The 25,066-nt window shown below is 41.4% G+C and overlaps 4 protein-coding genes and 1 long non-coding RNA gene across 5 annotated transcripts; 2 read left to right on the top strand and 3 right to left on the bottom strand.

The window, feature by feature from the left end:
- The first annotated feature begins 4,720 nt into the window (after nucleotides 1-4,720).
- timm23a (translocase of inner mitochondrial membrane 23 homolog a (yeast)) lies at nucleotides 4,721-9,020 on the top strand. Its single transcript, XM_026178275.1, has 7 exons — nucleotides 4,721-5,266; nucleotides 5,386-5,444; nucleotides 5,537-5,630; nucleotides 6,594-6,678; nucleotides 6,769-6,827; nucleotides 7,016-7,126; nucleotides 8,173-9,020. Exons 1-7 carry the CDS (start codon nucleotides 5,161-5,163, stop codon nucleotides 8,286-8,288), a joined length of 630 nt encoding a protein of 209 aa, XP_026034060.1. The 5' UTR covers nucleotides 4,721-5,160; the 3' UTR covers nucleotides 8,289-9,020.
- A 15-nt stretch (nucleotides 9,021-9,035) lies between these two features.
- Nucleotides 9,036-11,652, bottom strand: LOC113028199 (elastase-1). Its single transcript, XM_026178274.1, has 6 exons — nucleotides 11,450-11,652; nucleotides 11,260-11,369; nucleotides 10,414-10,508; nucleotides 10,046-10,326; nucleotides 9,534-9,697; nucleotides 9,036-9,435 (listed from the first exon to the last, which is right to left on the bottom strand). Exons 1-6 carry the CDS (start codon nucleotides 11,583-11,585, stop codon nucleotides 9,256-9,258), a joined length of 966 nt encoding a protein of 321 aa, XP_026034059.1. The 5' UTR covers nucleotides 11,586-11,652; the 3' UTR covers nucleotides 9,036-9,255.
- Nucleotides 11,653-11,669: 17 nt separating this feature from the next.
- LOC113028201 (uncharacterized) lies at nucleotides 11,670-12,730 on the bottom strand. The gene is made up of 3 exons (XR_003273206.1): nucleotides 12,527-12,730; nucleotides 12,036-12,102; nucleotides 11,670-11,760 (listed from the first exon to the last, which is right to left on the bottom strand). It is a non-coding gene; the product is annotated as an uncharacterized LOC113028201 (long non-coding RNA).
- Nucleotides 12,731-13,975: 1,245 nt separating this feature from the next.
- On the bottom strand, nucleotides 13,976-18,524 carry LOC113027847 (flocculation protein FLO11). The gene is made up of 2 exons (XM_026177671.1): nucleotides 18,227-18,524; nucleotides 13,976-16,670 (listed from the first exon to the last, which is right to left on the bottom strand). The coding sequence occupies exon 2, from the start codon at nucleotides 16,653-16,655 to the stop codon at nucleotides 14,688-14,690; it is 1,968 nt and encodes a 655-aa protein (XP_026033456.1). The 5' UTR covers nucleotides 16,656-16,670; nucleotides 18,227-18,524; the 3' UTR covers nucleotides 13,976-14,687.
- A 2,131-nt stretch (nucleotides 18,525-20,655) lies between these two features.
- On the top strand, nucleotides 20,656-24,794 carry syt15 (synaptotagmin XV). The gene is made up of 8 exons (XM_026177497.1): nucleotides 20,656-20,704; nucleotides 20,789-20,981; nucleotides 21,631-21,773; nucleotides 22,078-22,370; nucleotides 23,330-23,497; nucleotides 23,615-23,723; nucleotides 23,868-24,050; nucleotides 24,650-24,794. The coding sequence occupies exons 1-8, from the start codon at nucleotides 20,698-20,700 to the stop codon at nucleotides 24,787-24,789; spliced, it is 1,236 nt and encodes a 411-aa protein (XP_026033282.1). The 5' UTR covers nucleotides 20,656-20,697; the 3' UTR covers nucleotides 24,790-24,794.
- The last annotated feature ends 272 nt before the right edge of the window (nucleotides 24,795-25,066 follow it).

Below are 25,066 nucleotides of genomic sequence, written 5' to 3' on the forward strand. Positions count from 1 at the left end.
TGTTCTCTGTATTAACTTGAGCCTCCTTTGCTTGCCTTCTGTGCCTTTTTGTATACTATGAGTGTGACAATTAACAGTGTAGTACAACATTAATCTACTCTTCAGTGCCAAGTGTAGGTTACTAACTGTTACCACTTCTGTGATTATTAACCTCTTTAATGGTATCTGTCTCTGCCTTTTAAAAAAAAATACATGTGTGTCTAAAAAGAATTAAAATGAAAACAGGAAGATACGTGTTGAACGATGATCTTTTAACTTTTAAAGTATTCTGAGCAGAAATAACTCTTTGTAAACGATTAAACTCATAGTTATAAAACTAACAAACTTTGTTGCTTTTTCTCTGTAGCACTTAATTATGCAAATCGGCTTCCTTTCCGCATACTAATCACAAAACACTCCTCAGATTCACAAGGGGTGGGGAAAAAACCCAAGCTGATACTTAAAGACAAAAAGGAGGGAAAAGGGCCAAAACATGTTTTTCCCACTTCTCCTTTTTTCTTCTTCCTGTGTTCTGGCTCTCTGTCTTCCTCTGTTATTTAAGTGGACATTACACACATTGATGTGTGTAATAAGAGAGAAGAAAACACCCAGCTCACCATGGTTTCTCACAGGCATGCACATGTATAACAGAAAAAAAAATAAAACCGGCGTGTGGGTTTCAGGTTTGGGGGACGAGATGGCTGGGGAATTGAAGGGAAATTGATTGTGCAAGCTCGCCCTTAAACATCTGCAGAGTAAATATTCCACATGATCACGGTCCGTCCCTGAAGCCTCAGAAAACCACAGCTAATAACCCACATGCTGTGTGTCATGGTAGCTATTGCTTGTTTTCATTTAAACTGAGAAATTTGAGCCTGTCGACACCTGTAGTTAAGTAAAAGTTCTTTTTAAAACTGCAGATTTAAAGTTTCTCACATGCAAAAAAAAAAAAAATCACATGAGGGTTTTTTCTGTGGTGAATGAACCCGTGGGTGGCTCATTCGCCCTCTCCCTGCCCTTCCTGCTTTCATTGTGGAGTCGGGGGGTGAGGGGGTGGGGGGGTTGATATTGAACTTCAGGCTTGGAGTTGAGCCTGCACTGTGGAGGCAACCCCACTGATCACAGAGAGAGAGAGAGAGAGAGAGAGAGAGAGGGGACATAATGTGACCGCTGCTGACAATCCTCTGGACAGGAAGAAGCAGAGTGGAAGCACTGAGTGGACATAGCAAGAGAGAAAAAAAGAGAAGAGAGAATGTGTGTGTGTGTGTGTGTGTGTGTGTGTGTGTGTGTGTGGATAGAGATGGGTGGGGGTGCGTGCATGTCTGGATGGGTGTGTACCCTTGTCTTCGTTTTTCCTGTTTTCACTTGAGTTTTTGTGCTTTTTTTAAATTCTTGTTCTCTGGTATGAAACACTCTTTAAGCATCTGGTAATGTATTCTGCAGTCAGCGCTCCCCATTGCCAACACTGGGGCCCAGGGCTCCCAGAGCTTACAATCAAAGTGTGTTAGCGTGTGCGTGTGTGTGTGTGTGAGAGAGAAAATGAGCAAAAAGTGAGAAGGAAAGACAGGTTGATTTACATTGCTATGTATGCACAGCATTCTCCACATAATGAACAACCCCTGATTTCCTCTGCTTGGTAAATATTTGATGACTGAGCGGTGGAATGATTTTAGCTGAAATTCAGAGGACTCCTACAAGCTGCTTAAAAGTTGTATTTCAAACCCCTCTCTCTCCCTCTCTTGTCCTCTTCCCATGTAAATAAGGCCAACTCCCCCTAACTCCACACACCCTTCTGAGGCAGTTTAAAGACCCAACACTGTCTCCTTGTATCCTTGGCAACCAGCATACACTGGGGTCCTGTCGTGGCCTCTCTGTCTTTTGTGTTTGGGAGCTCGGAGAGACAGAGAGAGAGAGAGGGAGAGGAAGAAGAGAGGAGAGGAAGGAGACAAAAACAAGACTTACTGAAAAAGACAACAAAGATGACATCACTGCTATTTTATCCCACAACTGAAAATTTGGTTTGTAGCCCAACAGTGATGATGACTATGATGATGAGTAGCCAGAGGCACAAAATGGGTAGCAGCTCAATCTGAGAGAGAGGGGGGGGAGCGGCCCAGGGCTGAATGGGGCATTGTGGGAAAGACAGTGGGCACACTGGGCAGTAACACAGAGAACACTAACTCACAGATCATGCCAGAGAGTCTGAAAACACCCACACTGGGCGACAATGGCAAACTTCATCGCTCCACTTGGCCCCCTCTGAATACACACATACAATGGCAGAATCCAAATAAGATGCTCTGTTATTCGTGAAATTTAACACACTACATTCCTTCAGTGCCTCCATCCCTTTGGCCAGCAGCAGATGGCCTGGTCCGAGCTGCACTGAACGTGCACGTCATGTGTTGCACGACAGGTAGGGCACCCAGCTGGCCTGAAAGGTGTGACAGGTGTCGTGGAAGTTGTTTTACCTCCTCAGCTCTGCTTCCCTGCTTCAAGTAAATGCAAACGGCGTCATGCAAATTTAACTTGTATGTGCCACGACTGGTAACAAATTTAACCTAATCAGTTAATTAAATCAAGCCTAATTAGAGCGAGGACCGAAAGGACCAGAACCAGCAGGTTTGACCCTCTGCAACCGGTTTCATCTGTACGGTGGGCTCTCTGCTGCCGCCCTGTGCCGAATGTGAGGAATTGCACCTTTTACTCGCGAAATGTTTGCAATAAACCGAACAGGTAAGGAGTTAAAAGACAGGAAAATAAAAAACCCACAGCATGCGTCAGCAGTAGAGCTCAATTCGTTATCTGATTGAATGACTAGTTCCAAGAAAGGTAAGACAATGAGTCTTGATGGGGATTTTTTTTTCACAATTTCACAAACTTCTGATAGAAGGATTAGATTAGAAATAAAATAAGTAAAAGTTGCAGTAAATCTATGAGAATTAAATAATGATTAATAATCATGGGGTTATCTGTTGTACATCTGATTTGTTTTATTGCACCATATGTCAAACATCTGAAATTCATCTACTTCATCTGGTGATGTTATCGGTTCATTCAATAGATGTGTCTCTCAGACAATGAGGCATAATGATTGGATTTTTAAGACGTTCAAGTTTTTATACCCATTAAATAAAAAGAAGTGTGCCGTGAGTATTTTGTACATAAAATAATTGTTGGTATATTTGCAAATTGCTCATTAAAGCATTTTTGAAGCTGACAATGGATACTTACAAATCATGAAGTCAAACTTGTTTTCAAGTGCAAGAACAATATTATATATTTACCAGTTTATACTGTATAATCATTATTACCAGGAGTAGCAGAATGTTAAAACAGATTACTTGATTGTTCCTCTTTCTCTTTTTTTTATTATATTTGACCATTATTGACATTTTCATATAATTACTTTTACTTACACGGAATATATTCTTGTACTACCAATGCAGTTTCTATCTTAAAAACATTCTATATCTGCTTTTATTATGCAAGGAATCATGAGGCTGGCTGCAGAACAATATGGATTTATCCTAGCCAATCAGCAAAGATCAGGCTATGTGACAGATAATGACATTATTGCATGCAATCAATCAGCAGTGACCTGGGGTATTTCACACCTCAGTGTTCTTTCAGGAAATAGAATTTTTCTACCCCCTACCAACTCCCACACCTGCGGTCATAACATTGAAACTAACAGTGGTAAAGTTGTTCTATTTTTTGTGGCATAAAAATGGTGGCACCTTATTTGATCACAGGCCCTGTTCACCTGAAACTAGTGCAAGCAATGGTAAGAACATTTTTTGACATACACCGGATGGATCTGTGAACCGTACTTATTTCGTATTTCAGACATTTTCAGGCTATAATAGTTAAATATGTGTAATTTTATGTTTTTGTTTTTTTTTACCTTTTAGCAGTTTTTATTATACTTAAGTTGCATATATTGGTGTTTATTTTCCCTGTTAGTCTTATTAATGCTAAAAATGATTTAGTAATTCAATATTTGTGATTTACTTAATTTTGATTTGATTTACTTAATTTTGATTTCATTACATGTAAGAAAAAAACTGTACCACCAGTAGTTCTAATGTTTTTTCACTTTGTATTATATATTTAAAATTTCTGCGTCAATATTTTATCATTTCATTTTTGGTAGATCTATTTTTTTTTTCTTGTTTCTTTTTGCAGTGGTCTACTTGGCTCTTGTATGGAAGCTTGCCCATTCAGTACTATGCAAGAGAATAACATAACATATTTGGGTTTAGACAAAACTGTGTGACCGAACTTACATTAACTTAAATATTTGAAGAAATGTATAAATCATTTGCCAAATTATCTTACTTGAGATTACAATAGCTTCACCAAGTACCATGAAGCAGTTGGCTGTGACTGGTGATATGCAGGTTTGTGTGTAAATATGTTATATACCATAATAACCACATTGTCTTATTGGATACTACTACCTTAGAGTAGTTTCACAAAGTATCACAAAGTCTGTCACTGGTATATGTAATATTCTGATTCATCAGAATTCTGATTTATCAGAATATTACATATATTATTATATTATATGATCTCTATAGGGTTGAAATTCTGAATTTCCATAGGTTAAAAGGATCTCGTGTCCACAACTACCATGCAGTCAGTTTTTTATGCTCTGCCTGCTCCTCAAGTTTGCCCTTCAGTTAAGTCAACAGATCCCAGATCCGTTGAACTGTCGTAAAACCGTGGTTTTATTAACGACATCAGAAAGACTTTTTAGTCGACTTATCACTAATAGATACGCAGTAGTACGAACTTTTGGTGTTAAAAATAAGTCTGAGCCGATCTTTTCTCTCATTTTTCACAAGTTACTGTGGGTTTTGATGACGTAACGACAGTGCAGCACCGGTCATCGCTTTACGGCGGAGCGTGCTGCTGGAGGTCAGGGCATGACGATAACGCGAGATTGGTAATATCGAAGCAAAAAAGACGTAGTTTTCGCTCCAAAAATCCAGCAAGACCAACAAATACGACCTGTGTTGACGTTTCCTTTTGACAGCAGTGAATTCAGGAGCTCGTCTGATATACGTTTGTCTAATAGCTTAAGGGTTTCGACATATCTTGCTAACGTTAGCCAGTCGGCTGCTGTAGCAGCTCCCCTTCAGCCTCCTGTTTGACACTCGGAACATTTATCCAAGCATGGATAACAACTCACAAGGATCAGGGGGTGTTAAAGCAGGCCTGGGGAGTCTTTTTGGAGGGGGTGCACCTCAATACTCCAACACAGAGCTCGCAGGTGTCCCACGTAAGTGTCATGTAATCTAACTGTGATGCTAGCTGCTGTTACATTACTTCAGTGTTGCTGTACTGTCATTCAGTATCTGAAAAATCAACTCGGTCGATAATTGATCGTTTACATTACAGTGACTGGAATGAGCCCATTGTCCCCTTATCTGAACGTGGACCCACGTTTTCTGGTTCAGGTAAAGCTGAGTCTGTCTCCTTTTCTTTGCTGTGAGTGAGAATGTTTTGGATTTTTTTTTCCGGGCATCACTGTTTGAATCTTGTGTTTTAGGACACAGATGAATTCATCTTACCTACAGGGGCCAATAAGACAAGAGGAAGATTTGAATTGGCTTTCTTTACCATCGGAGGCTCCTGCATGACTGGTAAGAAACTGGTACACTGACAAAACGGGTTTAATGCTGAATATGACTTGGAAATACAAATTAAAGTACTGTATAGTACAGACTAAGTACAAGTATGTTGATGTCCTTGTTTTGTCTGTCCAATTGATCTACATTTTTTTCTGTTGAGAGCGACAGCTGTGGTCAGAAGATTACATAAAGGAGGAATGATTGCACTGCATACATCTTTAGTGAAATCAAGATTTAATTTATTTTTGACAGAGTCTAAATTGCACGTAGAGGCTCAAATATAGTATACCAGCTATTATTTGGTTAGCAAGTTCCACCTGGATCAGATGCTTTTGGTTTCCATCAACAAGCTTCTGGTATAACTGTGGCTGGATATTTGATGACACTTCTTGGCAGAATTGATAGAGTTTATTTGCTGTTTCCCGCATGGACCTGGCTTTTAAGCAGAGTCTGTAACTTTGGAACATATTCATGTAACATTTACAGATATGTTCATATGGGTAACTGCAAATTTAAGACGAGCTTGAAGGTTTTTGGAGCAGGGGATCTTTCATGGTTGGCACTTTCTCAGCCCATGGTAATGTAAAACTGGCTTTTACATTGAATTTGACTTATGGACAGTGAGGCTGGTGTTTCGGTTTCCAGTTCATGGTAGGCTTGAGCCTTGGTGGTTCCTAGGTTGTTCCTGAACGTGTTAACCAATTTCCTGTCATATGAGGGTGACAGTTTTGGTCATCTTCCAGACCTTGAGTTTCAGCTATGTTTAAAAAGCAAAACAAAACAACAAAAACACAAGAGACAGACATAAAGTGTGGGCATAGAAACACAAATGCAACAAGAACACACACAGTTAATGGCATATAAATCTGTCCATGTTATTTATTAAAACCAAAGCATGATGCAGGTGGAATAGTGTGAAATAATTCTTTCACTGACTCTTTGTTGACCTGTTCTGCATCCTTGTTTGAAATGCAGGGGCGACATTTGGGGCTTTAAATGGCCTTAGAATGGGCTTGAAGGAGACCAGAGACATGGCATGGTCCAAACCACGTAACGTACAGTAAGTTTGGTTACAGAATTCAGTTTATCGAATGGTTTTACGCTTGGATTTGGGTTGCATATTGTTCAAATGTTTATCTTCCCTTCCCAGGATTCTCAACATGGTGACAAGGCAGGGCGCTTCATGGGCCAACACTCTGGGCTCTATTGGTAAAGCTTTATTGTTACTTAAAAATGATGTAGAGGTGTTACTGTAACAAGAATATCTATGAATCCCATGGTTGGAAGATCTTAGTGTTACTGATTTAAATGGATGGATGTATTTTTAGGATTTTAAGTTTTCTAAATCAGTATATAATCATACTTTAATTATTTTGTTTTTCTTTATGTCACTGCAGCCTTGCTGTATAGTGCTTTTGGTGTTGCAATAGAGAAAGCCAGAGGAGCAGAAGACGATATCAACACAGTGGCTGCTGGGACATTAACGGGGATGCTCTTTAAATCCGGCGGTTGGTGTCTTTTCCTTTTTTCTGCTTCTACTTTATATCTGGCATTAATGTATATTAATGTACCTCTGTGTGTTTTTAACCTTTTAAATATTAGTTTTTACAAATAAATGATCCAAACATTAGTTTTAGCAAATATCAGGCTGTCAGCAAGCAAAATGGCATTTACCAATGTTGGTGTTCATCAGTTATTTGTCATTTATTTTGCTCTGCAGTTTGATAAAGACTGAAAATTTCTTAGGTCCTTGTTTACGAAATGGGTGACAACATAAACAAAGTAAACGCAAACATGTATGGAAATGCTCAGTTTGTTAGGTAAGCCTTGCCAGTACAGACTTGGACCCCATTTTACTTTCAGAGCTGCCTTAATTGTTCGTGGCATCGATTCAACAACGTCCTGGAGATTTTAGTCCACACTGACATGATAGTATCACACAGTTGCTGTGCATTTGTCAGCTGCACTTCCACGATGACTCACCACTTAGGTGGTCTGTTGGATGGAGATCTGGTGACTGTTGCCATTCAGCTGGCGGATTAGACAGTTGCGTTAACAAGCAGGTGAACAGGTGTACTAAATAAAAGGGCCAGTGAAGATGCTGGTTTAAGTTGTCAGTTAGCAGACGTTTAAAATCCTATTAAAATGATAGTTTGTTCAAAAGAATTTGTTAAATGTGACACATACAGTGTTCTTATTCTCTTATTTGAAAAGCTGTTAGCAGGGATTCTTTATATTAAATCAAGGCTAAATTTTGAACCACATGTCGTAATCATTAATACTGCACTGACTTTTTCATCTTATGCTGTATAAATGTTGTGTGGGCATGTTGTGACTTACAAAGGGCAGTACAGTGAATGCGCAGGCACTGAGATTATCTTTGGAAAGCACCTAAACTTTGTGTTATTAATTTACTTCATGCTGTTTGAAGTATTAGGTTTATCTTTGCCCACCTGGTACTTTGGCTAAGCTGAAGCAATTATTGTTTACTGTAATTAAAATGATTATTGTGATGCATGTTAAGCCGTATGACTCACTCTGTTTGTTTTCTCAGGTGGATTAAAGGGCGTAGCCCGTGGAGGTCTGGTCGGTTTAGCCTTGTCTGGTGCTTACGCTCTCTACAACAACTGGGACCATCTCACCGGCTCTCCTTCATCGAGGCTGTACTAAACTCCCCCACACAGCTGCTTCAACATTAGGGCCAAATATTTTGAGGACACAGCCTTTAACCACAGCGCTAAAAGACATTAGACTCTGGTCAAATGCTTTTTCTTTTTTTTTTCTTTTTTGTTTGATTTTTTGGGTTTTTTCATGGTGCGAATTGGTCGCAGTTCACTGGTTTCCCATCATAGCTGTTTTCCAGGAGCATTCTGGGAACTATGAGATGTGTCTTGGAAAAGTTTTGAACTGAATTAAAATGAAATCCAGACGTAGACCATCCAGTGACAGTTCTCCTTTCATTTATGTTGATTCTCTGAGGTGTTCCTGTCACTGATCTGATCAGTAATGAGAGCACTCTGTGAGGATGCGGTATAAAAATATGACTTTTTGTGATGATTGTTAATGTTACGCTAGATTTTAAACACCCATGATATTTGAGTTCAGTGAGTCAATTTGTAAGATGACCTCCAACATCTGTCATGTTGTTTAGCCCTTGAATAACAACAGATTCATGTTCTGATTCATGTTGGACTGAAAGACTCTTCTGTAATAGAAGAACAGCTCAGACCTGCAGTCAGAGGGAAGCCTTGGGGTCAGTTTACTCTTCTATTTATTGAAACGTATTGGCTTCTGGCCCACTGTGGAAGAAGAAATCTCTGTAAACTGTACCTTGAAGTGCATGCTGTTAATGTGTCCATCAAACCCACTGTATTATAGATTAAAATAAAAAACAAAAACAAAGGAGCGGTTCAGAGCTTTTGCTTTTAACCAATTTTATTGCATAAATGAGATTGGATGTAAAAGGTGGTGAGCAGTGTGTACTATGCAGTGCTTCACCAGAGTATAAGTATATACTGTAAGAAGATGACAACACATTCAGAACATGAATTAACATCATGGAGTGGAAAGAACTGGCTGTGAGACTGTCTGTAGACGTCGGACATTTAACGGCAGAGCTTATGCTTGCTGCGAGCGCTCAGTGCAGGAAGAAGTCCCTGATGCGCGTTGCCTCGATCCAGGGGATGTAGGCGACGGTGCGGGTGAAGACGCTGGGTTTGTTCTCCACAGTGCAACCGATGGGGCCGAAACTCACCACGCCGTGCACCTCCCAGCGGTCCCGGTCCAGCTGGCACAGCAGAGGACCGCCAGAGTCACCCTGAGAAAGGAGGATGGAGACAGGTGTTGGAAGATGAGATGAGAATTGAGTCTGGTGGATGAAATTTGACTTCAGGATAGTTAAAAGTGTAGTCCTACCTGGCATGCAGCTGGTGGTTCCTCGGTGTCTCTGAACCCGGCGCAGATCATGGAGTCTCGGACGCGGTCTCCCCAGAATTTCTTCTGCCGACAGGTTTTGAAATCAATGATTGGTAGACGGGCTTGATTCAGAGCTTCTGCCAGAGACACGTTCTCCTTCCCACCTGAAAAATGACATGATTTAAGAAATTATATCTCTTAACGTCTTTCTGCTCTTCTTGACTTTTTAACTGTTTACATTATATCAATGGACATTTTCTTCGGTGGATGAATACTTCTGACATCCCTTAAAGCACCAGCTGGAATCTGAGATGGAAGGCTAAAAATATTTAGCTTATTATACCAAACATGATCGTTCTTTAAAAAGGTGTTGCTGTTCCTCTACCACTAACCCTCTACCAATAACCCTAGACCCTAGAAATTTTCCTAAAAAATGCATTAAGTTGCTTTTAAGATTTAAGCTCAAAGTTCTGTCATTGCACAGCATCTCAGTACCTTTCTGCACTACTCACCCCGGGTGTCTCCCCAGCCGGTCACCCAGCAGTAGTGTCCTGGTTTGAGGCTGGTCTGCTTGCGCGGCAGGCAGGCGTAGCGGATGAAGTTTGAGGGGACGATATCTGTGGCAGACTTAACCAGGGCAATGTCGTAGTCCAGCTCGCTGTGAGTGGGATAGCGGAAGTTCTCGTGCCGGTAGATCCTCTTCACCGGGATAATCCTCTCTGCAGTCTCTGAACGCTTCAGCTGGTGCTTCCCCAGGACAATCCTCCAGCTCCCAGCATCCTCAGCTTTACCCCTGATAGACGAAAAACACGTGTAGTTTTTGTGTAGTTGTTGAATTGGTATAAGCATGAAATTATAAGTGTACTAAATGTTTTCTTACTTTTGGAAGCAGTGAGCAGCAGTAAGGACCCAGGTCTTGTGGATGAGAGTGCCTCCACAGACATGAATGTACTGTTTACTTCCTCTAGGCCGAACCTGTGAGAAACAACCAGCTCAAAAAACGTGGCTTCTTACTGCTCAGATACTGAAATTAACCGGCTTTCCTTATTTTTTTTTAAAAAAAAAGAGCCTAGTCATACATATTTCTCTCATCACTAATAAATGTAAATTTTAAATACTACATTCTGCAAAGAAGTTCCAGAGCAAATTAACTGAATATCACATAGAGGAACTCATCAGTTTCCCTTGTGAGCAGCAATTGGCTACAGTAAAGAGGAGAGTCTCCAAATTCCGAGTGGGCGACCATCTGTCTCGCCTGGTTGGGGTGTGAATCAGAAACAAAACTGCATCTGCTGATCAAGTAAATTTGTTTGTGATTTTTCCTCCTTGTGTGGTGGTCCAAAACCTGAGTGGAAATTAGAGTCCAAAAATTATGTAGTTCTGGGTGGAAGGCATGGCTAAATGTTCAGGTCATCTATGACTTTTGACTGTTTTCGGCCAATTTGGCAGATTAATATTACTTGAGACGACAATAAAAGTGAAGACTGTGTGCTTTAAAGGCTTTTCATGGTCACTTCTGAATAAACCAGTGATTCTCAGAAGCTCCTAAAATTCCCATCCCTAAACCACAATTGAATTCTCCTTAAGAATACAGATAGGTTAGACATATCACTTAAAATGATAATGAAAATAATGATTAGTTACAGTCTAGAACTGATATGACCTTTTTAGGTCAATGTAAGACCTCCAGATTCTTTGAATACTGAGCCACGTCAAAGAGGTTTACCTGCAAAGAAACCTGCCAGGGCCAAGAGTGAGGCCTGGCCTCATTCCCAGACACAATCCTTTCAGCCATGTTGGGCTTGAAGTGGGCCATACCACAATCCTTAGGCCAGTCTAAAAAGAGAAAGGCAGAAAATATGAGCACCAAATATTTTGTTTTCCTCATATATTTAGAAGTGTTTTCAAGTCCTCACCCAGGTGAAGGATTTTATGCTGTGGCTGTTGTTCAGAGGTGAGTGTGTATGCAGCTGCAGGCAGGGACGCCTTGCTCAACAGCAGCGGCAGCAACAGAGACAGCAGCAGAAGCAGAGGAGGTCCTGGTACAGCCATCGTCTTCCAGAGAATCACCGGCCGGCCTGCGTTCCACGCTTTTTATACCAAGCACATGCAGATGTACATAAACAGGTACACACACACGCAAAAACAACACACCTCCAGGGACAATGAGCCGTGTCACAACAAAGGCTGAGCGCTGGATAGTTCTCCTCTAGCTTTGGAGTTTCCACTGTAAATGAAAAACAGGGGATTTTGGGGAGTCCCATCAGCACTTTCACACACATATAGTTTGCTCACATGACACTAATTTGCATGCAAGACAAAGACAACATAGTACTGTATGCAAACAAACATCACATCATGTCACGTGACTTAAAGCAGTGACATAGTGACCTGAAAATGACCTTTATCTCTGCATGTGGACTATTTAGATAAACTGGTATTCCAAATAACCAGTGTAGTTCTCACTGTGTAAAGATGACCCAGAAGAAAACATGTTTTTACCTTGAGCTCCTATGATTAGTAGTGTCCCTCGAAACTGGCAGTGGGGAAATAAAAACTGGGGTGGATTCTAGAGGACAAAATACAACACCCAGTGTATAAATGACTCATATAAACTCAAACAAACTTTTACTCTGGTCAGCTAGAACACGTAACAGATCTCACGCTGTCAACATCATTGTGAAGAGATGTCAAATATTTCAGTTGTTCTCATTTTTAGGTTTTTAGATTTTCAGGTTTTCTTACACATACAAATTTTCAATAAGATTAAATTCATTTCTCACTACTTACAGAAATACATAAAAAATAAACCCATAGCTTTTGGCTAGACTGGCATAATATTTTGTGTGAACATGAATTTTTCGCAGAGGATGATTCCTACGTCAACTTCCCGATCATAATGTCCACAATCAGGTCAAAATTCCACTGCTTTACATTTAAATATCTGTTGAACTAATGATAGCATTATCAATAATTTTAATAGTTTTGCAAACCTCTCTTTTTACAGGAAGAAACCTCCATCAGAACCAGGTCTGAGAGTTGCAGCCATCTACCATGATGGTTTGGAGGCGTCACCATCTGGTTGGAAAGCAGTTTGAGCTCCTATATTGAGGTCTTCTCTGGTGGCTGAGAGGGTTGCTTTCCTATTCATTTGTGAATGGACCTTGACTGTTATTTGCACTTGTGTGCCAAATCACACTTCCAGCCTCACAGAGCTGCTAGGTTTATTTTTGAATTGTCACTCACCTCGTGGGTATTTTGGTGAAGGACGTTAAAAGCCACAAGTGTTTGAATACTTTACATCTTTATTAAATTTTATGAACTTTTAAATAGCACAAAATATATCAGCTTTAAAGAACCATTATTGATTCTACTACAGTCCGTTCACCCAAATATTAACAACAACGTGTTCATGTGTTTATGTCACCTAAATTAAATTCTTTTGACAGACTATTTTGTAAATTATTTATAACTTATTGGCTTATCAATTTTCATAAAAATACAAGTGACCCTCCTGCTTCTTCTACACACAAATCCAGATCTGTGAAAATATGACAACAATAACTGCAGTAGAAGCCACTAGTGAGCTGAGCCTTTTTACCCTTGGTGAATGAGAGAGAATGTGCCTGCTCATCTGAATGGCAATGCCTGAATGGCCAAAACTCACAACTGTGGTTCACCAAGTTTACATACAGTTGAACGTTGTGTGTGTGTTTTCCCCCCGCAGTGAACGAGTTGAGTGAGGTGATGTGTTGCTTCAAAAGTTCAAACAACAAAGTAGCCAAACAATTACACATTTTAGAAAAGAGACCAAAATTATAAAATGTGTATTTCTGAAACATTTTCATTTTATTATTTTGTTGTTGTTGCTGTTGTTGAAGATTTTTGTAATAGGTTTTGAAGGACTCAGACCTTTACTCCAGGTAGCACTTTTTAAATAAAAAACCCATTTACAAACACATTCGTGCATTCATAGTTTTAACACAAACGCGCAAAAGTACATTTTTAAGGGATTCGTGCTTAATAACATAAAACACATATTTGTGCAGAGAGCTAACTTAGCTACCGTGTATATTCCTTTGTTGTGTTTATTAAAGTCATAATGTGCGGAGTGGTTGGTAACCAGCAACCTGCCCAGTACATAACAATTATTTGCAGTGAAATGTCAATGTATGTATTTATTTTGCTTGAACTAAACAAACTAAGCAAAAAGAGTTGGGCAATAGTTCGACTGGCCCCCAACTCCAATGTGTGTAGGAACATCAATCCATCCATCAATCTCTTTTCTGATCTGGTTATTACACTAGGGCTCAGTGAGGCTAGAGCCCTGGACAGTTACGAAACCTTCAAAGGGCTAACAGGCTGTTTTTACACATGTACTTTTGACTTTACCCACAGCGGTGCATTTGAAAATACAAATGGCCAAGTGGATCAGACATTAACTGGTCTTATGGTAGCACGCCAATTCTCTTGTACAAAGTCAAAGTAATGTCAGATTGTAGCGGTGTGAGAATAATAATGCATTCACTGCCAACCAGTGGACAACGTGTGTACTGCCTTGCTAAAGGCTACATCAAGGAAACTCCCTGACCTAAACAACAGAGTTTTTCCAGTAGTACGAGTATGTCTGAAGGAGAGTGTGGAAAATATCTCGACTTGGGTCTCACAGATGTCTGAGGCTGTGAATTCGATAAGACACATAAAAAATATTTAGATTCAATTTAGAATGACGAATGAACCCAAAAAGCATGTCTTTGCACATAGAAAACTCTTACCCTTCACTTCTTATCCTTATGTCCATTGTGTTGCTCATTTGTAGTAATCACTCACAAACCAAAGAATTTCAGCAATGGACACCAATATTTTATTGTACATCTACAGGAACAAGTTTTAGTGATGACTGTTGACTTTTATGAAAAGTTTAGCAGAGTTACATCTATCTTCAACTAAACAGGGAATACCAGTGAGAGAGGAAAACATTACTAATGTTGCACCTGTTGAAAGATGTACCTAATAACAGAAAACATGCTGACAGAAAGTCTAGAATAGAGCTGAACAGAACTCTGAAACTCTTTCAGCTTCAATCCAAGGTTATGAATATTGTGCAACCTGAGGATTTAATTAGTTATCATAGATTTAATTTAGCCAGCTATATTAGTCATCTGCCTTTGTGGAGGCTCCACACCATCTTGGCCTCCTCAGTGACCTTAACACACTCTTCTTCCGGCTGTGTCCATTCCCAGATGAGGGGGACTTAGAATGGTGGCTGCCTTCCTCTCCACAAATCTCTTGCTCATCTTCTTTTGCTTTGTCATCTTCTGCTGTACTCTTTTTCTGTGAAGCTTCTTCTATTTCTATCTTATTTCCCCCTCCTTCCTGCTCTTCTTCTCTACCCTGTTCTGCTTCTGCTGTTCCTTCATTCTTAGGGGACACAGTGATATCAAGGTTTTGAGGAGGTTTAGGTGCTTTCTTCTTCTTTGAGGAACGTCTTGGCGGTTCTGGGCTGTTCTTGCTTTCCAGATGTTTTAGTATGGCTGTGTTCAACTCTTCAGGGTCCACAGATGCCCCATGAACATCCCATGTCATACCATCCTCATCCCATTGCACCTGCTTCATACTGCTCCTCCTTCTACCTAGCTCATCCCTATCCTCTGCCTGAATCTTCAGACACGGCCTCCTGCTCTCCAGATCATGTGAAGAAACAGAGGTAACTTCCAATGCAGGGTCTTCAACTTGTTTTTCCTCCTCCTCTGCACTGCTAACTGGGAACATGCTGGAAGATGCTGATACTAGATTGGAGTTAGACCCTGCTGAAGACTTCAGGTTCAGTCTGGATCCAGGTGGCGAGCCCAAGATAGAATGGGACCCCATGTTGGATGTGGAAATGTTCCTCTTGAGGTCCCACCATGAGCCAACAGGAGAGACCGTCTGCACAGCTGCATCTGCCATTTCTGGCCGTGACACTGGTGGAGCTTCTTGCCTGAACAGCTCTACCTTCATTGCCCTTTCAGTGCCCTCTCTGGCATTTAAGCAGCACCTGCAAGTGTCACCCAACCGTGAGTCACTCAGGGAAGAGACAAGTGGTGACCCCCAACCTCGACCTGTTGCACAGATTTGCTCTGGCTGCCACGGCAGCTCAAGATAGCAGACAGATGGTCCTGTTTTTGACTGCTGCTTTGGAGAATCAGGTGTCAGGTAGCTAAGCATTTGCACAGGGCTTCTTGCTTCTTCACCCTCCAGTATTCCTGTAGGGCTGGACAGCAGTTCTATCACGTCATCAACAAGGCATTCGGGATTTGAAGACACTCCTGCTTCATCTAAACTAACAGAGGACAGGATTGGGGAAGGGAACTGAAATGAAAGGGAATTATTCTCCAAGAAGCCTTCATCTTCTGTGCTGGTGAGCTGGAGTGTTTCAGGAGAGTGGGACTGAAAGCTTGAAGAGTTGTCAATCTTTGGGGATGAGAATGCAGGTGAAAGTTCTAGTAAATCTTCCTGCTGCAGTGAGTTCAGTGGAAGTGGTGAAGAAGAAGTCTGTACAGGTGGTAAAGTAGGCGTGTTGAGCGGGGAGATGAACGGTGAGGGTGTGGTTTCTGGAGAGGTCAGTTTGGACATCGGAGAATCTGGTGCTGCAGAACAAGTGGCTTCATGGATGAGACTGGAGGGGCGTGACACGACTGTGTCTGGAGTGCTGCTGCGGCTATGTGTGCTACCACTACACCCACTCCATCGCTGCATGTTGGAAACCCAATGCTCGCTGAGAGCAGGAGAGCTATTGATGTTAACATTATTGGTTGTGGATGCTAACTGGTGGCTGTTGGTGGTGTTGACATGTTGCCACATGTAAGCGTGCAGCGGCTGCAGTGTCACGGAGTTCTGCTCATAGTGGGTGTTTGTGCTTGAGCTGCGCCTCAGGTCCAGTCTGGTCCACGATGGATCACGCTTGTGTGGCGGACTTGCAGCCATTAAAACATCCATGGAGCTCTTAGAGAGGGAGAAAATCGGTGCCTGATCATCTTCATCCTCCACCTTTGGAGCTCCACTGGAGTAAGAGAGCGACTGACTGACAGAAAAGCAAGCTGGCTGGTAGCTCTCAGATGCAGGGCGCCCAGCCCTCGCCATGGTAACGGCACTAACCTGTTTGGGAAGACACACCTTTTAACATTAATTCACTGTTTTTCACTGATGCAAAAGTATTGGCCACTAAGAGGGAAGCAGCAACACTTCTATGACACAATACTGACATAGAGTATCATCACCATTGTTGGGAAGGTTATTTTTGCAACGTAATAGTTTACACATGACTAAATACCCTGTTGATTACTCAATCAAAGTCACTTTACTATATTTTGATTATTTTTCTTATAAATAGTTGAAACTACTGTCTTCCTTCTCTCACCCCAACCGGTCGCAGCAGATGGCCCCGCCCCTCCCTGAGCCTGGTTCTGCCGGAGGTTTCTTCCTGTTAAAAGGGAGTTTTTCCTTCCCACTGTCGCCAGAGTGCTTGCTCACAGGGGTCATATGATTGTTGGGTTTTTTCTCTGTATGTATTATTGTAGGGTCTACCTTACAATATAAAGCACCTTGAGGCAACTGTTGTTGTGATTTGGTGCTGTATAAATAAAGTTGAATTGAATTGAACTAGTTTTGTGTGTGTTTCTTAATCAAACATTTCAGTGTTAAATGTCAGAATTTTCAACAATAATTAACAACTCTGTGCAGTGATGTCAGGACACTTTTATGATGATTTAAACATTCAGTTAGTAAAAGTCATTGGTCATCAGTCAAAAAGCTATTTGCAGGCATAGCAGGTTGTTTGGAACAATGTGTATTATTTATGGTGTCATACTCAAATTACAGTTTAAATTCATGGATATGTAGGTTAAAATACGTAGCTTATTTTGATTCTAGTAGAGAGGTAGAAAAATTGTTCCCCAACTAACCACTCAAAAAAGTAGGTAGTGGGTGTAACTCTAGTTTTATGTGTTTAGCCCCCTTACAGGTACCAAGTTTGATACTTGTACAGCTCCATAGAGTCAAGGGAAGCTGCAGATTGTCATAATGTCACATGATACAGTTCATTATTGAAAACATCACATCTGACCACCTTACTAAAACTAAATTCAACAGTTTAGGAAATGCATGCCAAGACTTGGATGAGAAGGCCGATGCTCGCACTGAGTGCACGTATATGCTCACCCCCACACATCCGCAGGCACTCCAGATTAGCCAAATAAGATTACACAATCCAGATTATTTGGTCAACGAGACAAAGGGTAAATTGTTTGAGACAGAACTACAAAGCCTGTTTGGGACTCATTTAACAAAGACCCGAAAGAGACAAAGAATGATAACTACAGTGGATGGTGGAGTTTAGAATAAATTACAATCAACCTTTTTTAAATCTTTGATTTGTTCATGCTTTTCCTCTTTTTTTCTTCTATTCATTCATGATTCATAACTATAATGCTACTATTTCTGATAAAAAAAAGCCTGCATTCTTATTTCATTACCTAGCTGGCTCTGTCCAGCTCTGTCCCAAACTGACCTAGTAGTATTTAGACCACAACTGACCCGATGGTACCCAGACTACCTAATCTGCACAACATAAACTCTTAGTTACCCATAATGGTTATTCACATAAACAAAACAGTATTACATAAGACAGAAAAAAACAAATAGTAAAGTCCTACCTTTAAGTTCACAAGTTATGTCCTGTTTTAGCCTCTGCCATGCCACAGAGCGGGTAGCCCTAAATGGTGTCTTTCCTTCCTCCCCTCATTCCTTCCCCTCTCTTCCTCCCTCACTTCTTAATAAGATCACCTTTGCTGTCTCTAGCATTAAAACAACCCACAGCTTCGCACTCTGTGTCTGTCTGTTGTCAATTTGCTCAAGCTTAATCTCCCTCTCTGTCTTAGCTGGACTTCATTTGAAGCTGGCATCAGTGTAAATGTGATGATTTCCTTTTGTGAATTTGAGTTCTTTGGTATGTTGACGTGCGGGGGAAACAGAGGGGGCCATTACTCTACCTTTAGCCCAGAAGATTAACGGTCATCTTATTAGCTGCCGTCCAATCTCTGAGCAGTCTGAGCGTGTGGATGAATGCGTGTGTGTAAGTGATCAGTGGGTAAGCAAGTGGCTTATTTTGATTCTGAGTTAAGGTCAGGCCAGCTGTCATGACCACCATTGTATGTGTGTGCAGACTATTGTACTAGCAAAAGAAATCATATAGATGTTTAAATTAATTATGTTCGAAAGTCAACCATTCGAGAGATATATTTTACAGAATGCGTAGAAACTTTGAGCTCCTAATGGTTACAAAGGTAAAGTCGGGTGTTTTCATTAAAATCAGTCACCTTTCTTATACCATGAATGTTGATACCACATTTTAAGGGCAGTGCAGAGGCCCCTTCCACAAGATCTTCATTTCAGGATAAAGCAATGTTCTAATCAAACTGTATATAGTGGGGTGGGATGCTGCTGATTTCAACTGAGAATGTAATCAGGCAGTTAAAGGAACACTAAGGAACTCCTCAATCCCACTGCCTTGCCTTCTGCAATGGAACCAGAATCTGGGAAAGAGAGTGACCATCCGCTTCTTGTTGGGGTGAGGTTACTGATGCAGTTAAACAACTGCTCAGTGGCAGAGCCCCTGGGGTAGATAAGGTAGATAAGGTTATCCAAGACTGGCGTGGTGGTTCCCATCTTTAAGATGTCTGCCCCCCCGGCAAAGTCTGAGGCAGGGTGCTGGAGAAGAGTTGAATAGTTATTGGTAAATGAACTGGTTCTTATATAGTGCTTTTCTACTTTACTTGAGCACTCAAAGCACTTTATACTTTGAGTATGAAGTGCTTTTTCTGCATAAATGCACAAGTGCTTTCTATCTGACATTCACACACATTCATACTTTGAATGATAATCGGTTAGTATCTAGCCCAAGGGTATTTGGCATGCAGACTCACCAACCAGCCTTTTGATTAGTAGATGGTCTGCTCTACCTCCTGAGCTACAGTCACTCTGAAATGAATCCCTGGTTCACCAGTTGAACCTCAGATTCAGGAGGAACAATGTGGTTTTTGTCCTGGTGCTGGAACATTGGACCATCTTTTTATCCCCTTGAGAATACTTAAGGGCACCTGGGAGTCACATACTGATTGTTTGATTTAAACTCAACTGTAGAGGTGTACGGAGAAATCACAAAAATCCTGCCATTATCCAAAATCTCATGGACCTTACTGTTGCTACTCTTATATTAGCTATGAGGTACTACAGAGCCCCCAGTGACACTAGGTTGGATAATTCTTTGAATAAAACAAGTTCCCTCAGATTCAAAGTCTAATAAAGGATCAAAAGAACAGAAGACATAGTCTTGTTTTAAGATGTGATGCAGCAGAGTCACTTCAGCACTTAAGTAAGAGAGACACAAACAAGAGAAATGCAGCTGAGACCAAAATATCCTGACTTATTCTAAGAATAATTTACCACAACACAGCTAACAGCTTGATGACATTAACAGGGTTTTTTTTCATGACGTTTTTTAAGGACACTCTTCCAGATCTGCAATTTTGCATGACTGGGTGCTTGTCATGGTTGGGAAACTGACCTTCATGTGTAAAACTGAAGCAATGGCTCACTAAGGAAGTTAATGAATGCCAGTAGTTGCCAGTCTCTAAGCTGGATCACAAAAGACTGTCAGTTCTGACAATGAACAAGAACAAAAATAAATCCTTAAAACCAGAAAGCACCATCAAACCCAACGAAAAAATGTCTCTCTGCAAGGAAAAAATGAGACAAAACCATTTATTAAATGTTTCATCTTTTAATTTATGCAAAGCAAACAATTAACAAATAAATTCCACTCTAAAGCTCAAGTTAGTTTCTGGTTGTTTAGTGATTTAATTTAACTTAGAATTAATTTGAGGCTCCACTGGAGCCCAACGGCAAATTTTTGCCCGGTGGGTCCTCAGGAGATTAATCCGGCCATGCATATAACAGCATGGGAACCAGCCAGATGTGTCGCACCCTCACAGCTCTGCGGAGTCACAAACGGTAACCTCTCACATTAACAATGAATGCTAAGCAGTAGCTTCATTCCTGGTGAGTCTGTCTGAGTCAAAGCTGACAAGGAAAGAAAAGTTATTCACGTGTTGGAGCTGACCTCTTCATGGCTGGTGAGCAGGAATCTAGATTAAACCTACTGCCTGTGATACACCTGTATTACACCCTATCGTTCCTCCTCTTTGTGTTTTGTTCAGATCACATGTTACAGCTTGCTGTTGGTCTGTCTGTGGGTGTCCTGTTGCTGTTGCTGCTGCTGATTCTGATAGTGTGCTACCTAAGGAGGAGGAAAAAAGAGCAGATGCAGTATGAAGAGCTGCTCTCTGCAGTGCCTTCAGTCCCGGCATGCTCTGCTCCAGTGATCCTGGTGTCTCAGGGCTCCTGGGCCACGTTAGTGAGCATTTTACATAAAATATCTACATACGGGCTCTTGAAGCATTAATTTATTAATTAAAAAAATATTACATATTAATAAGACTCAGAGGCTTTCCGCTTTATCACACGGTCCTCATCAGTGATTGCAGGTGGTTCCCAGTATTACACTATGGCTCATATTGGTTTGTCCTTGTGAATCTGTGTGGTCCTGGAGATACCTCCTGTAGCAGGAATCACTAAGGCAGATTTGAGTTCTTCAGCAGGTGTTTGCCAGCACACTAACACTAAAACTCAGTGACAAAACTATAACAATTTGGGTTGTGATTGGGCCCATGAGTACTGAGAAAATATCAATCTTTATAGACTAAAGATTAAAAATGTATTTCACGACATAAAGCCAGCATATCTTCTATTGGCTAGTATATGTTTAAGTCTTTATCTGTTAGATCTTGTTTCTAGTTTTTAACAGATGTTGTTTAATAGCCCATATTTCCCTTTTTTTCCAAGATTTTTTGTGTGAGAACGAGAGCGTCTATTATTTTCAGTTTGTGAGGAATTTAGTCAGACTTTTACTGACATCTCTGACCACTGACAGCTATTTGCTAAAGGCAGTTGCAGCACCACTCAACACTCATTTAATATTATTTGTCTCTATGTGTGGAAGGCCCCGTGAGATCGCTTTCACTCTACCTCCTCGCTTCATCACACAAAACCATGGAGATCGGAAAAATAACGAGCAGGACAAGAAAGAGGAGGAGGATCCCCAGCGGGACGTACTGGCTCATCGTGGGTCGCTCTCAGTGAGGAGTAGGTCATTGCTTCTTTTTATATGACAGCGTATCAAGACAGTTAGAGCCACTTTGTTGGTGCTGGTTTTATGCTTGTGGAAACATAAGAGGATAATAAGAGCATTCACCTACGATCACCTGAAGAAGATATTATTGTTGTTAAGACGTTTCAGTCTGGACAGATGTGGCGCTTTGGGGGGGACCAGCTCACCTACACTCCTTCAAACCAACAGGGCCAGTCCTGGGCCTGACAATTACACCAAAGTATCACATAGCTTTCATTAAGTTGAAGAAAAACTGTGATATTTTGCTGTTTCCTTCAGGCTGGTACCCAGTGGGGACGGTTTTGGCTGGTCTCTACTCTGTACCTCCTCTAAATGAGGTGGTGGCCCCCCCTCCCGGCATGGTCTCCCGCCTCTGCTTCTCCGTGGAGTATCGACACAGCAGCGAACAGCTCATGGTCTTCTTGCTCCGCCTCAGCAACCTCCCTCCACGTTTCCATGGCAACGTCACGATGGTGGAGCTCAGACTTCTCCCTGATGACAGGCGGCCCCGTCAAGCCAAGGCCCGGGGCACGGGTCCAGACCCCGAGTTCACCGACTGCTTCATTTTCCAGGTGAGGGCAGAAAAGTTTCCAGAAGTTCACATCTAGAAGTTAGAGACAAAAGAGAAGACAAAAATGATTTCCTTAACTTTTATTTAAAGCTGATATCATTTATGTTTTTATAATGTTTTGACTGGAGATGTGAAAGGGGACAAATACTGCTACCCAGGTCCCGAGTAATACACCCACTGAGAGAGAGGAAGAAGAGATGGAGGGTCAGATGGGCACAGAGATTTTTCTAATTTTTAGTATAATGCTCATAAAATGACAGCACGGTGGCACGGTGGTTAGCACTGTTGCCGCACAGCAAGAAGGTCCTGAGTTCAATTCCAACATCAGGCCGGGGTCTTTCTGTGTGGAGTTTGCATGTTCTCCCCGTGTTTGCGTGGGTTCCCTCCGGGTACTCCGGCTTCCTCCCACCGTCCAAAGACATGCAGCTTGTGGGGATAGGTTAATTGGATAATCCAAATTGTCACTAGGTGTGAATGTGCGAATGAATGTGAGTGTGAATGGTTGTTTGTCCCTGTGTGTTGGCCCTGCGACAGACTGGCAACCTGTCCAGGGTGTACCCCGCCTCTCGCCCTATGACAGCTGGGATAGGCTCCAGCGCCCCCCGCGACCCTGAAAAAGGATAAGCGGAAGCGAATGGATGGATGGATGGATGATCATAAAATGCTTGAAGGATATCATTCTCTGAATGTTTAAAGGGAGCGTTGGGAGTTAGGAGCAACAAAACTGAATGCAGTCTGTGCAATTTCACACTTGACTTCAGAATCATGGGTGAAGGTCTAATTTCTGTATTGGCAACAGTATTGTTCCCATTCTGCAATGATTAAATACTAAGAACAACAATTTATCAGAGTTCATTCAGTACACAGAGAAAGACTGACTGAGGTCATAGCTCAGATAAATATTGTGGATATATGAAATCTGCTTTTTGATGTTGAGGAATGAGTACAATGGCTCCACAGGTGTCAGCGTTGCGTGTGCTTCACAGCACCCTGAGTGTGTGTGTGCTGAGTGTGGAGCAGGATGGTAAACGCCATGTGGTGGGTAGGGTGCTGTTTTCTCTGGAGGGGGAGTTCGGTCAGGCTGGCAGGGTGCTCTGGAGAGACCTTGAGACTGAGGAAGACCCACAGGTACACACCAAACAACCACACACCCACACACACACACACACACACACACACACACACACACACACCGTACTGCACATGAGTGCAAAGCTAAAAGTTCATGATTGCTGTGCTTGTCAGTGTTCAGAGCTGGGGGATGTGCAGATATCTCTCAGCTACAGTACGTCCCTGCAGCGCCTTTCAGTGGTGGTTTTGAGGGCTCGAGGCATACAGCTGCTCACAGACGCAGGTACGAGATGATTTATGGTTGTGGATGGAGCTTGTGTGGAGTACACAAATCCACTGTTTATCTACAAAAGAAAGAAAGTATGAGATAAATCTGGTTATGACCAAAGGAATGTCCGGTAATACAGCACCTGTGTGTGTTTCTAAGGTGTGTGTGTCCAGGTGAGCTTACAAAAGCACACTCAGGTGGTGAAGATGAAGCGCAGCTGTGTGGTGAAAGGTGAAAATGACCCCTACTTCAACTTCAGGTCGACCTTTAAACTGCGACCTCAGCACCTGGACGAGGCCTGCGTGAGGTTTGAGCTGCAGCAGCCGAGCAGCGTCCGCTCAGGTGACTGTTGGATGGGCTGAACTTCAAATCTAAACTTTGTTTGGAGATTAATGGAAATGATCAATGTGTCAGTGTTTCATAAGATAGGCATTAAAAGCTTTTCATCAAACACTCATCTTTGTCATTTTAAAATTTTAATTTCTGACATATAACTTCTGACAATAACAATAAGACCTCACCTACCTGACATTTAAAGAATGTCGAGTGTTTTAGGGCTTCTTTTAAAGAAGTAAAATGTTAGAAAAGCTCCAAGTATACTGAAAAGCATGTTTCTTGTTTATAGTTATATTATTTATATTTATTGAGTTTTTTGAGTTGTTTATTAGTAGAGGTATAATCATATTTAATAAAATGTTATCAGTCTGGAGAGTCCAAGGTTAGGCATTACTGTTAATTTGTCTTTAATGCTTTAAGGGTTTTTACAAACTGTCCATTGGAAATAAAGGTTCTTATTCAAAGTTTATGTGTAACAGAAAAAAACTTATTTTTTCCCTTTTTAAAAATGTTTCCTCTTAGGAATTTATTATTAAAAAAATAAGTAAAAAACAGCATCTTCAGAAGATAACATTTCTCACTGGTTCTGTTTCTTTTCCTCTCAGAACCTCCGACCCCTCTGGGAGTGGTGGTGTTGGGTCCCTTCATGTACTCCAGGGGTCCTCAGCTGCAGCACTGGATAGACATGGTCAACACGGCACAGGAGCCCGTCACACTGTGGCACGGACTGCGCAGACCCACCTAACGCTAAAAGCATCCTCATATGAGTAGATATCAAAAATGAAATAAAATAAGTATGAATCAATCATCTACCATTTGTTAAGAAAAATTTCTACAGGAAACTCTGGAATACATCAAAGGAAAAAAGCTGAGAAAAGCTCATTGTTTAGTTTTTTGACCTGTAGCTTTACTCTCTTCGTTCACTGCTCTCAAAGTGTTGTTTTCAGCTGCTGCTGTGCAACATTTAGCAAATGTATTTTCAGGTGTCATCTTCTGTAGCTGATATTGAACAAATCAGAACT

This window comes from Astatotilapia calliptera, chromosome 8, assembly GCF_900246225.1.
Source record: "Astatotilapia calliptera chromosome 8, fAstCal1.2, whole genome shotgun sequence".
Taxonomy (NCBI): domain Eukaryota; kingdom Metazoa; phylum Chordata; class Actinopteri; order Cichliformes; family Cichlidae; genus Astatotilapia; species Astatotilapia calliptera.

Bases quoted from the DNA above. Each gene is read 5' to 3' on its own strand.
- LOC113027847 (XM_026177671.1), bottom strand. From the start codon at position 16,655: ATGGCGAGGGCTGGGCGCCCTGCATCTGAGAGCTACCAGCCAGCTTGC.
- LOC113028199 (XM_026178274.1), bottom strand. From the start codon at position 11,585: ATGGCTGTACCAGGACCTCCTCTGCTTCTGCTGCTGTCTCTGTTGCTG. The intron at 11,370-11,449 runs GTGAGGACTTGA...TTCTCTTTTTAG, and splicing joins GCATAAAATCCTTCACCTGG to ACTGGCCTAAGGATTGTGGT. The intron at 10,509-11,259 runs GTAAACCTCTTT...TGTTTCTCACAG, and splicing joins CCTGGCAGGTTTCTTTGCAG to GTTCGGCCTAGAGGAAGTAA.
- timm23a (XM_026178275.1), top strand. From the start codon at position 5,161: ATGGATAACAACTCACAAGGATCAGGGGGTGTTAAAGCAGGCCTGGGG. The intron at 5,445-5,536 runs GTAAAGCTGAGT...CTTGTGTTTTAG, and splicing joins ACCCACGTTTTCTGGTTCAG to GACACAGATGAATTCATCTT. The intron at 7,127-8,172 runs GTTGGTGTCTTT...TTGTTTTCTCAG, and splicing joins GATGCTCTTTAAATCCGGCG to GTGGATTAAAGGGCGTAGCC.
- syt15 (XM_026177497.1), top strand. The intron at 20,982-21,630 runs GTTAGTGAGCAT...TATGTGTGGAAG, and splicing joins TCTCAGGGCTCCTGGGCCAC to GCCCCGTGAGATCGCTTTCA. The intron at 22,371-23,329 runs GTGAGGGCAGAA...ATGGCTCCACAG, and splicing joins CCGACTGCTTCATTTTCCAG to GTGTCAGCGTTGCGTGTGCT.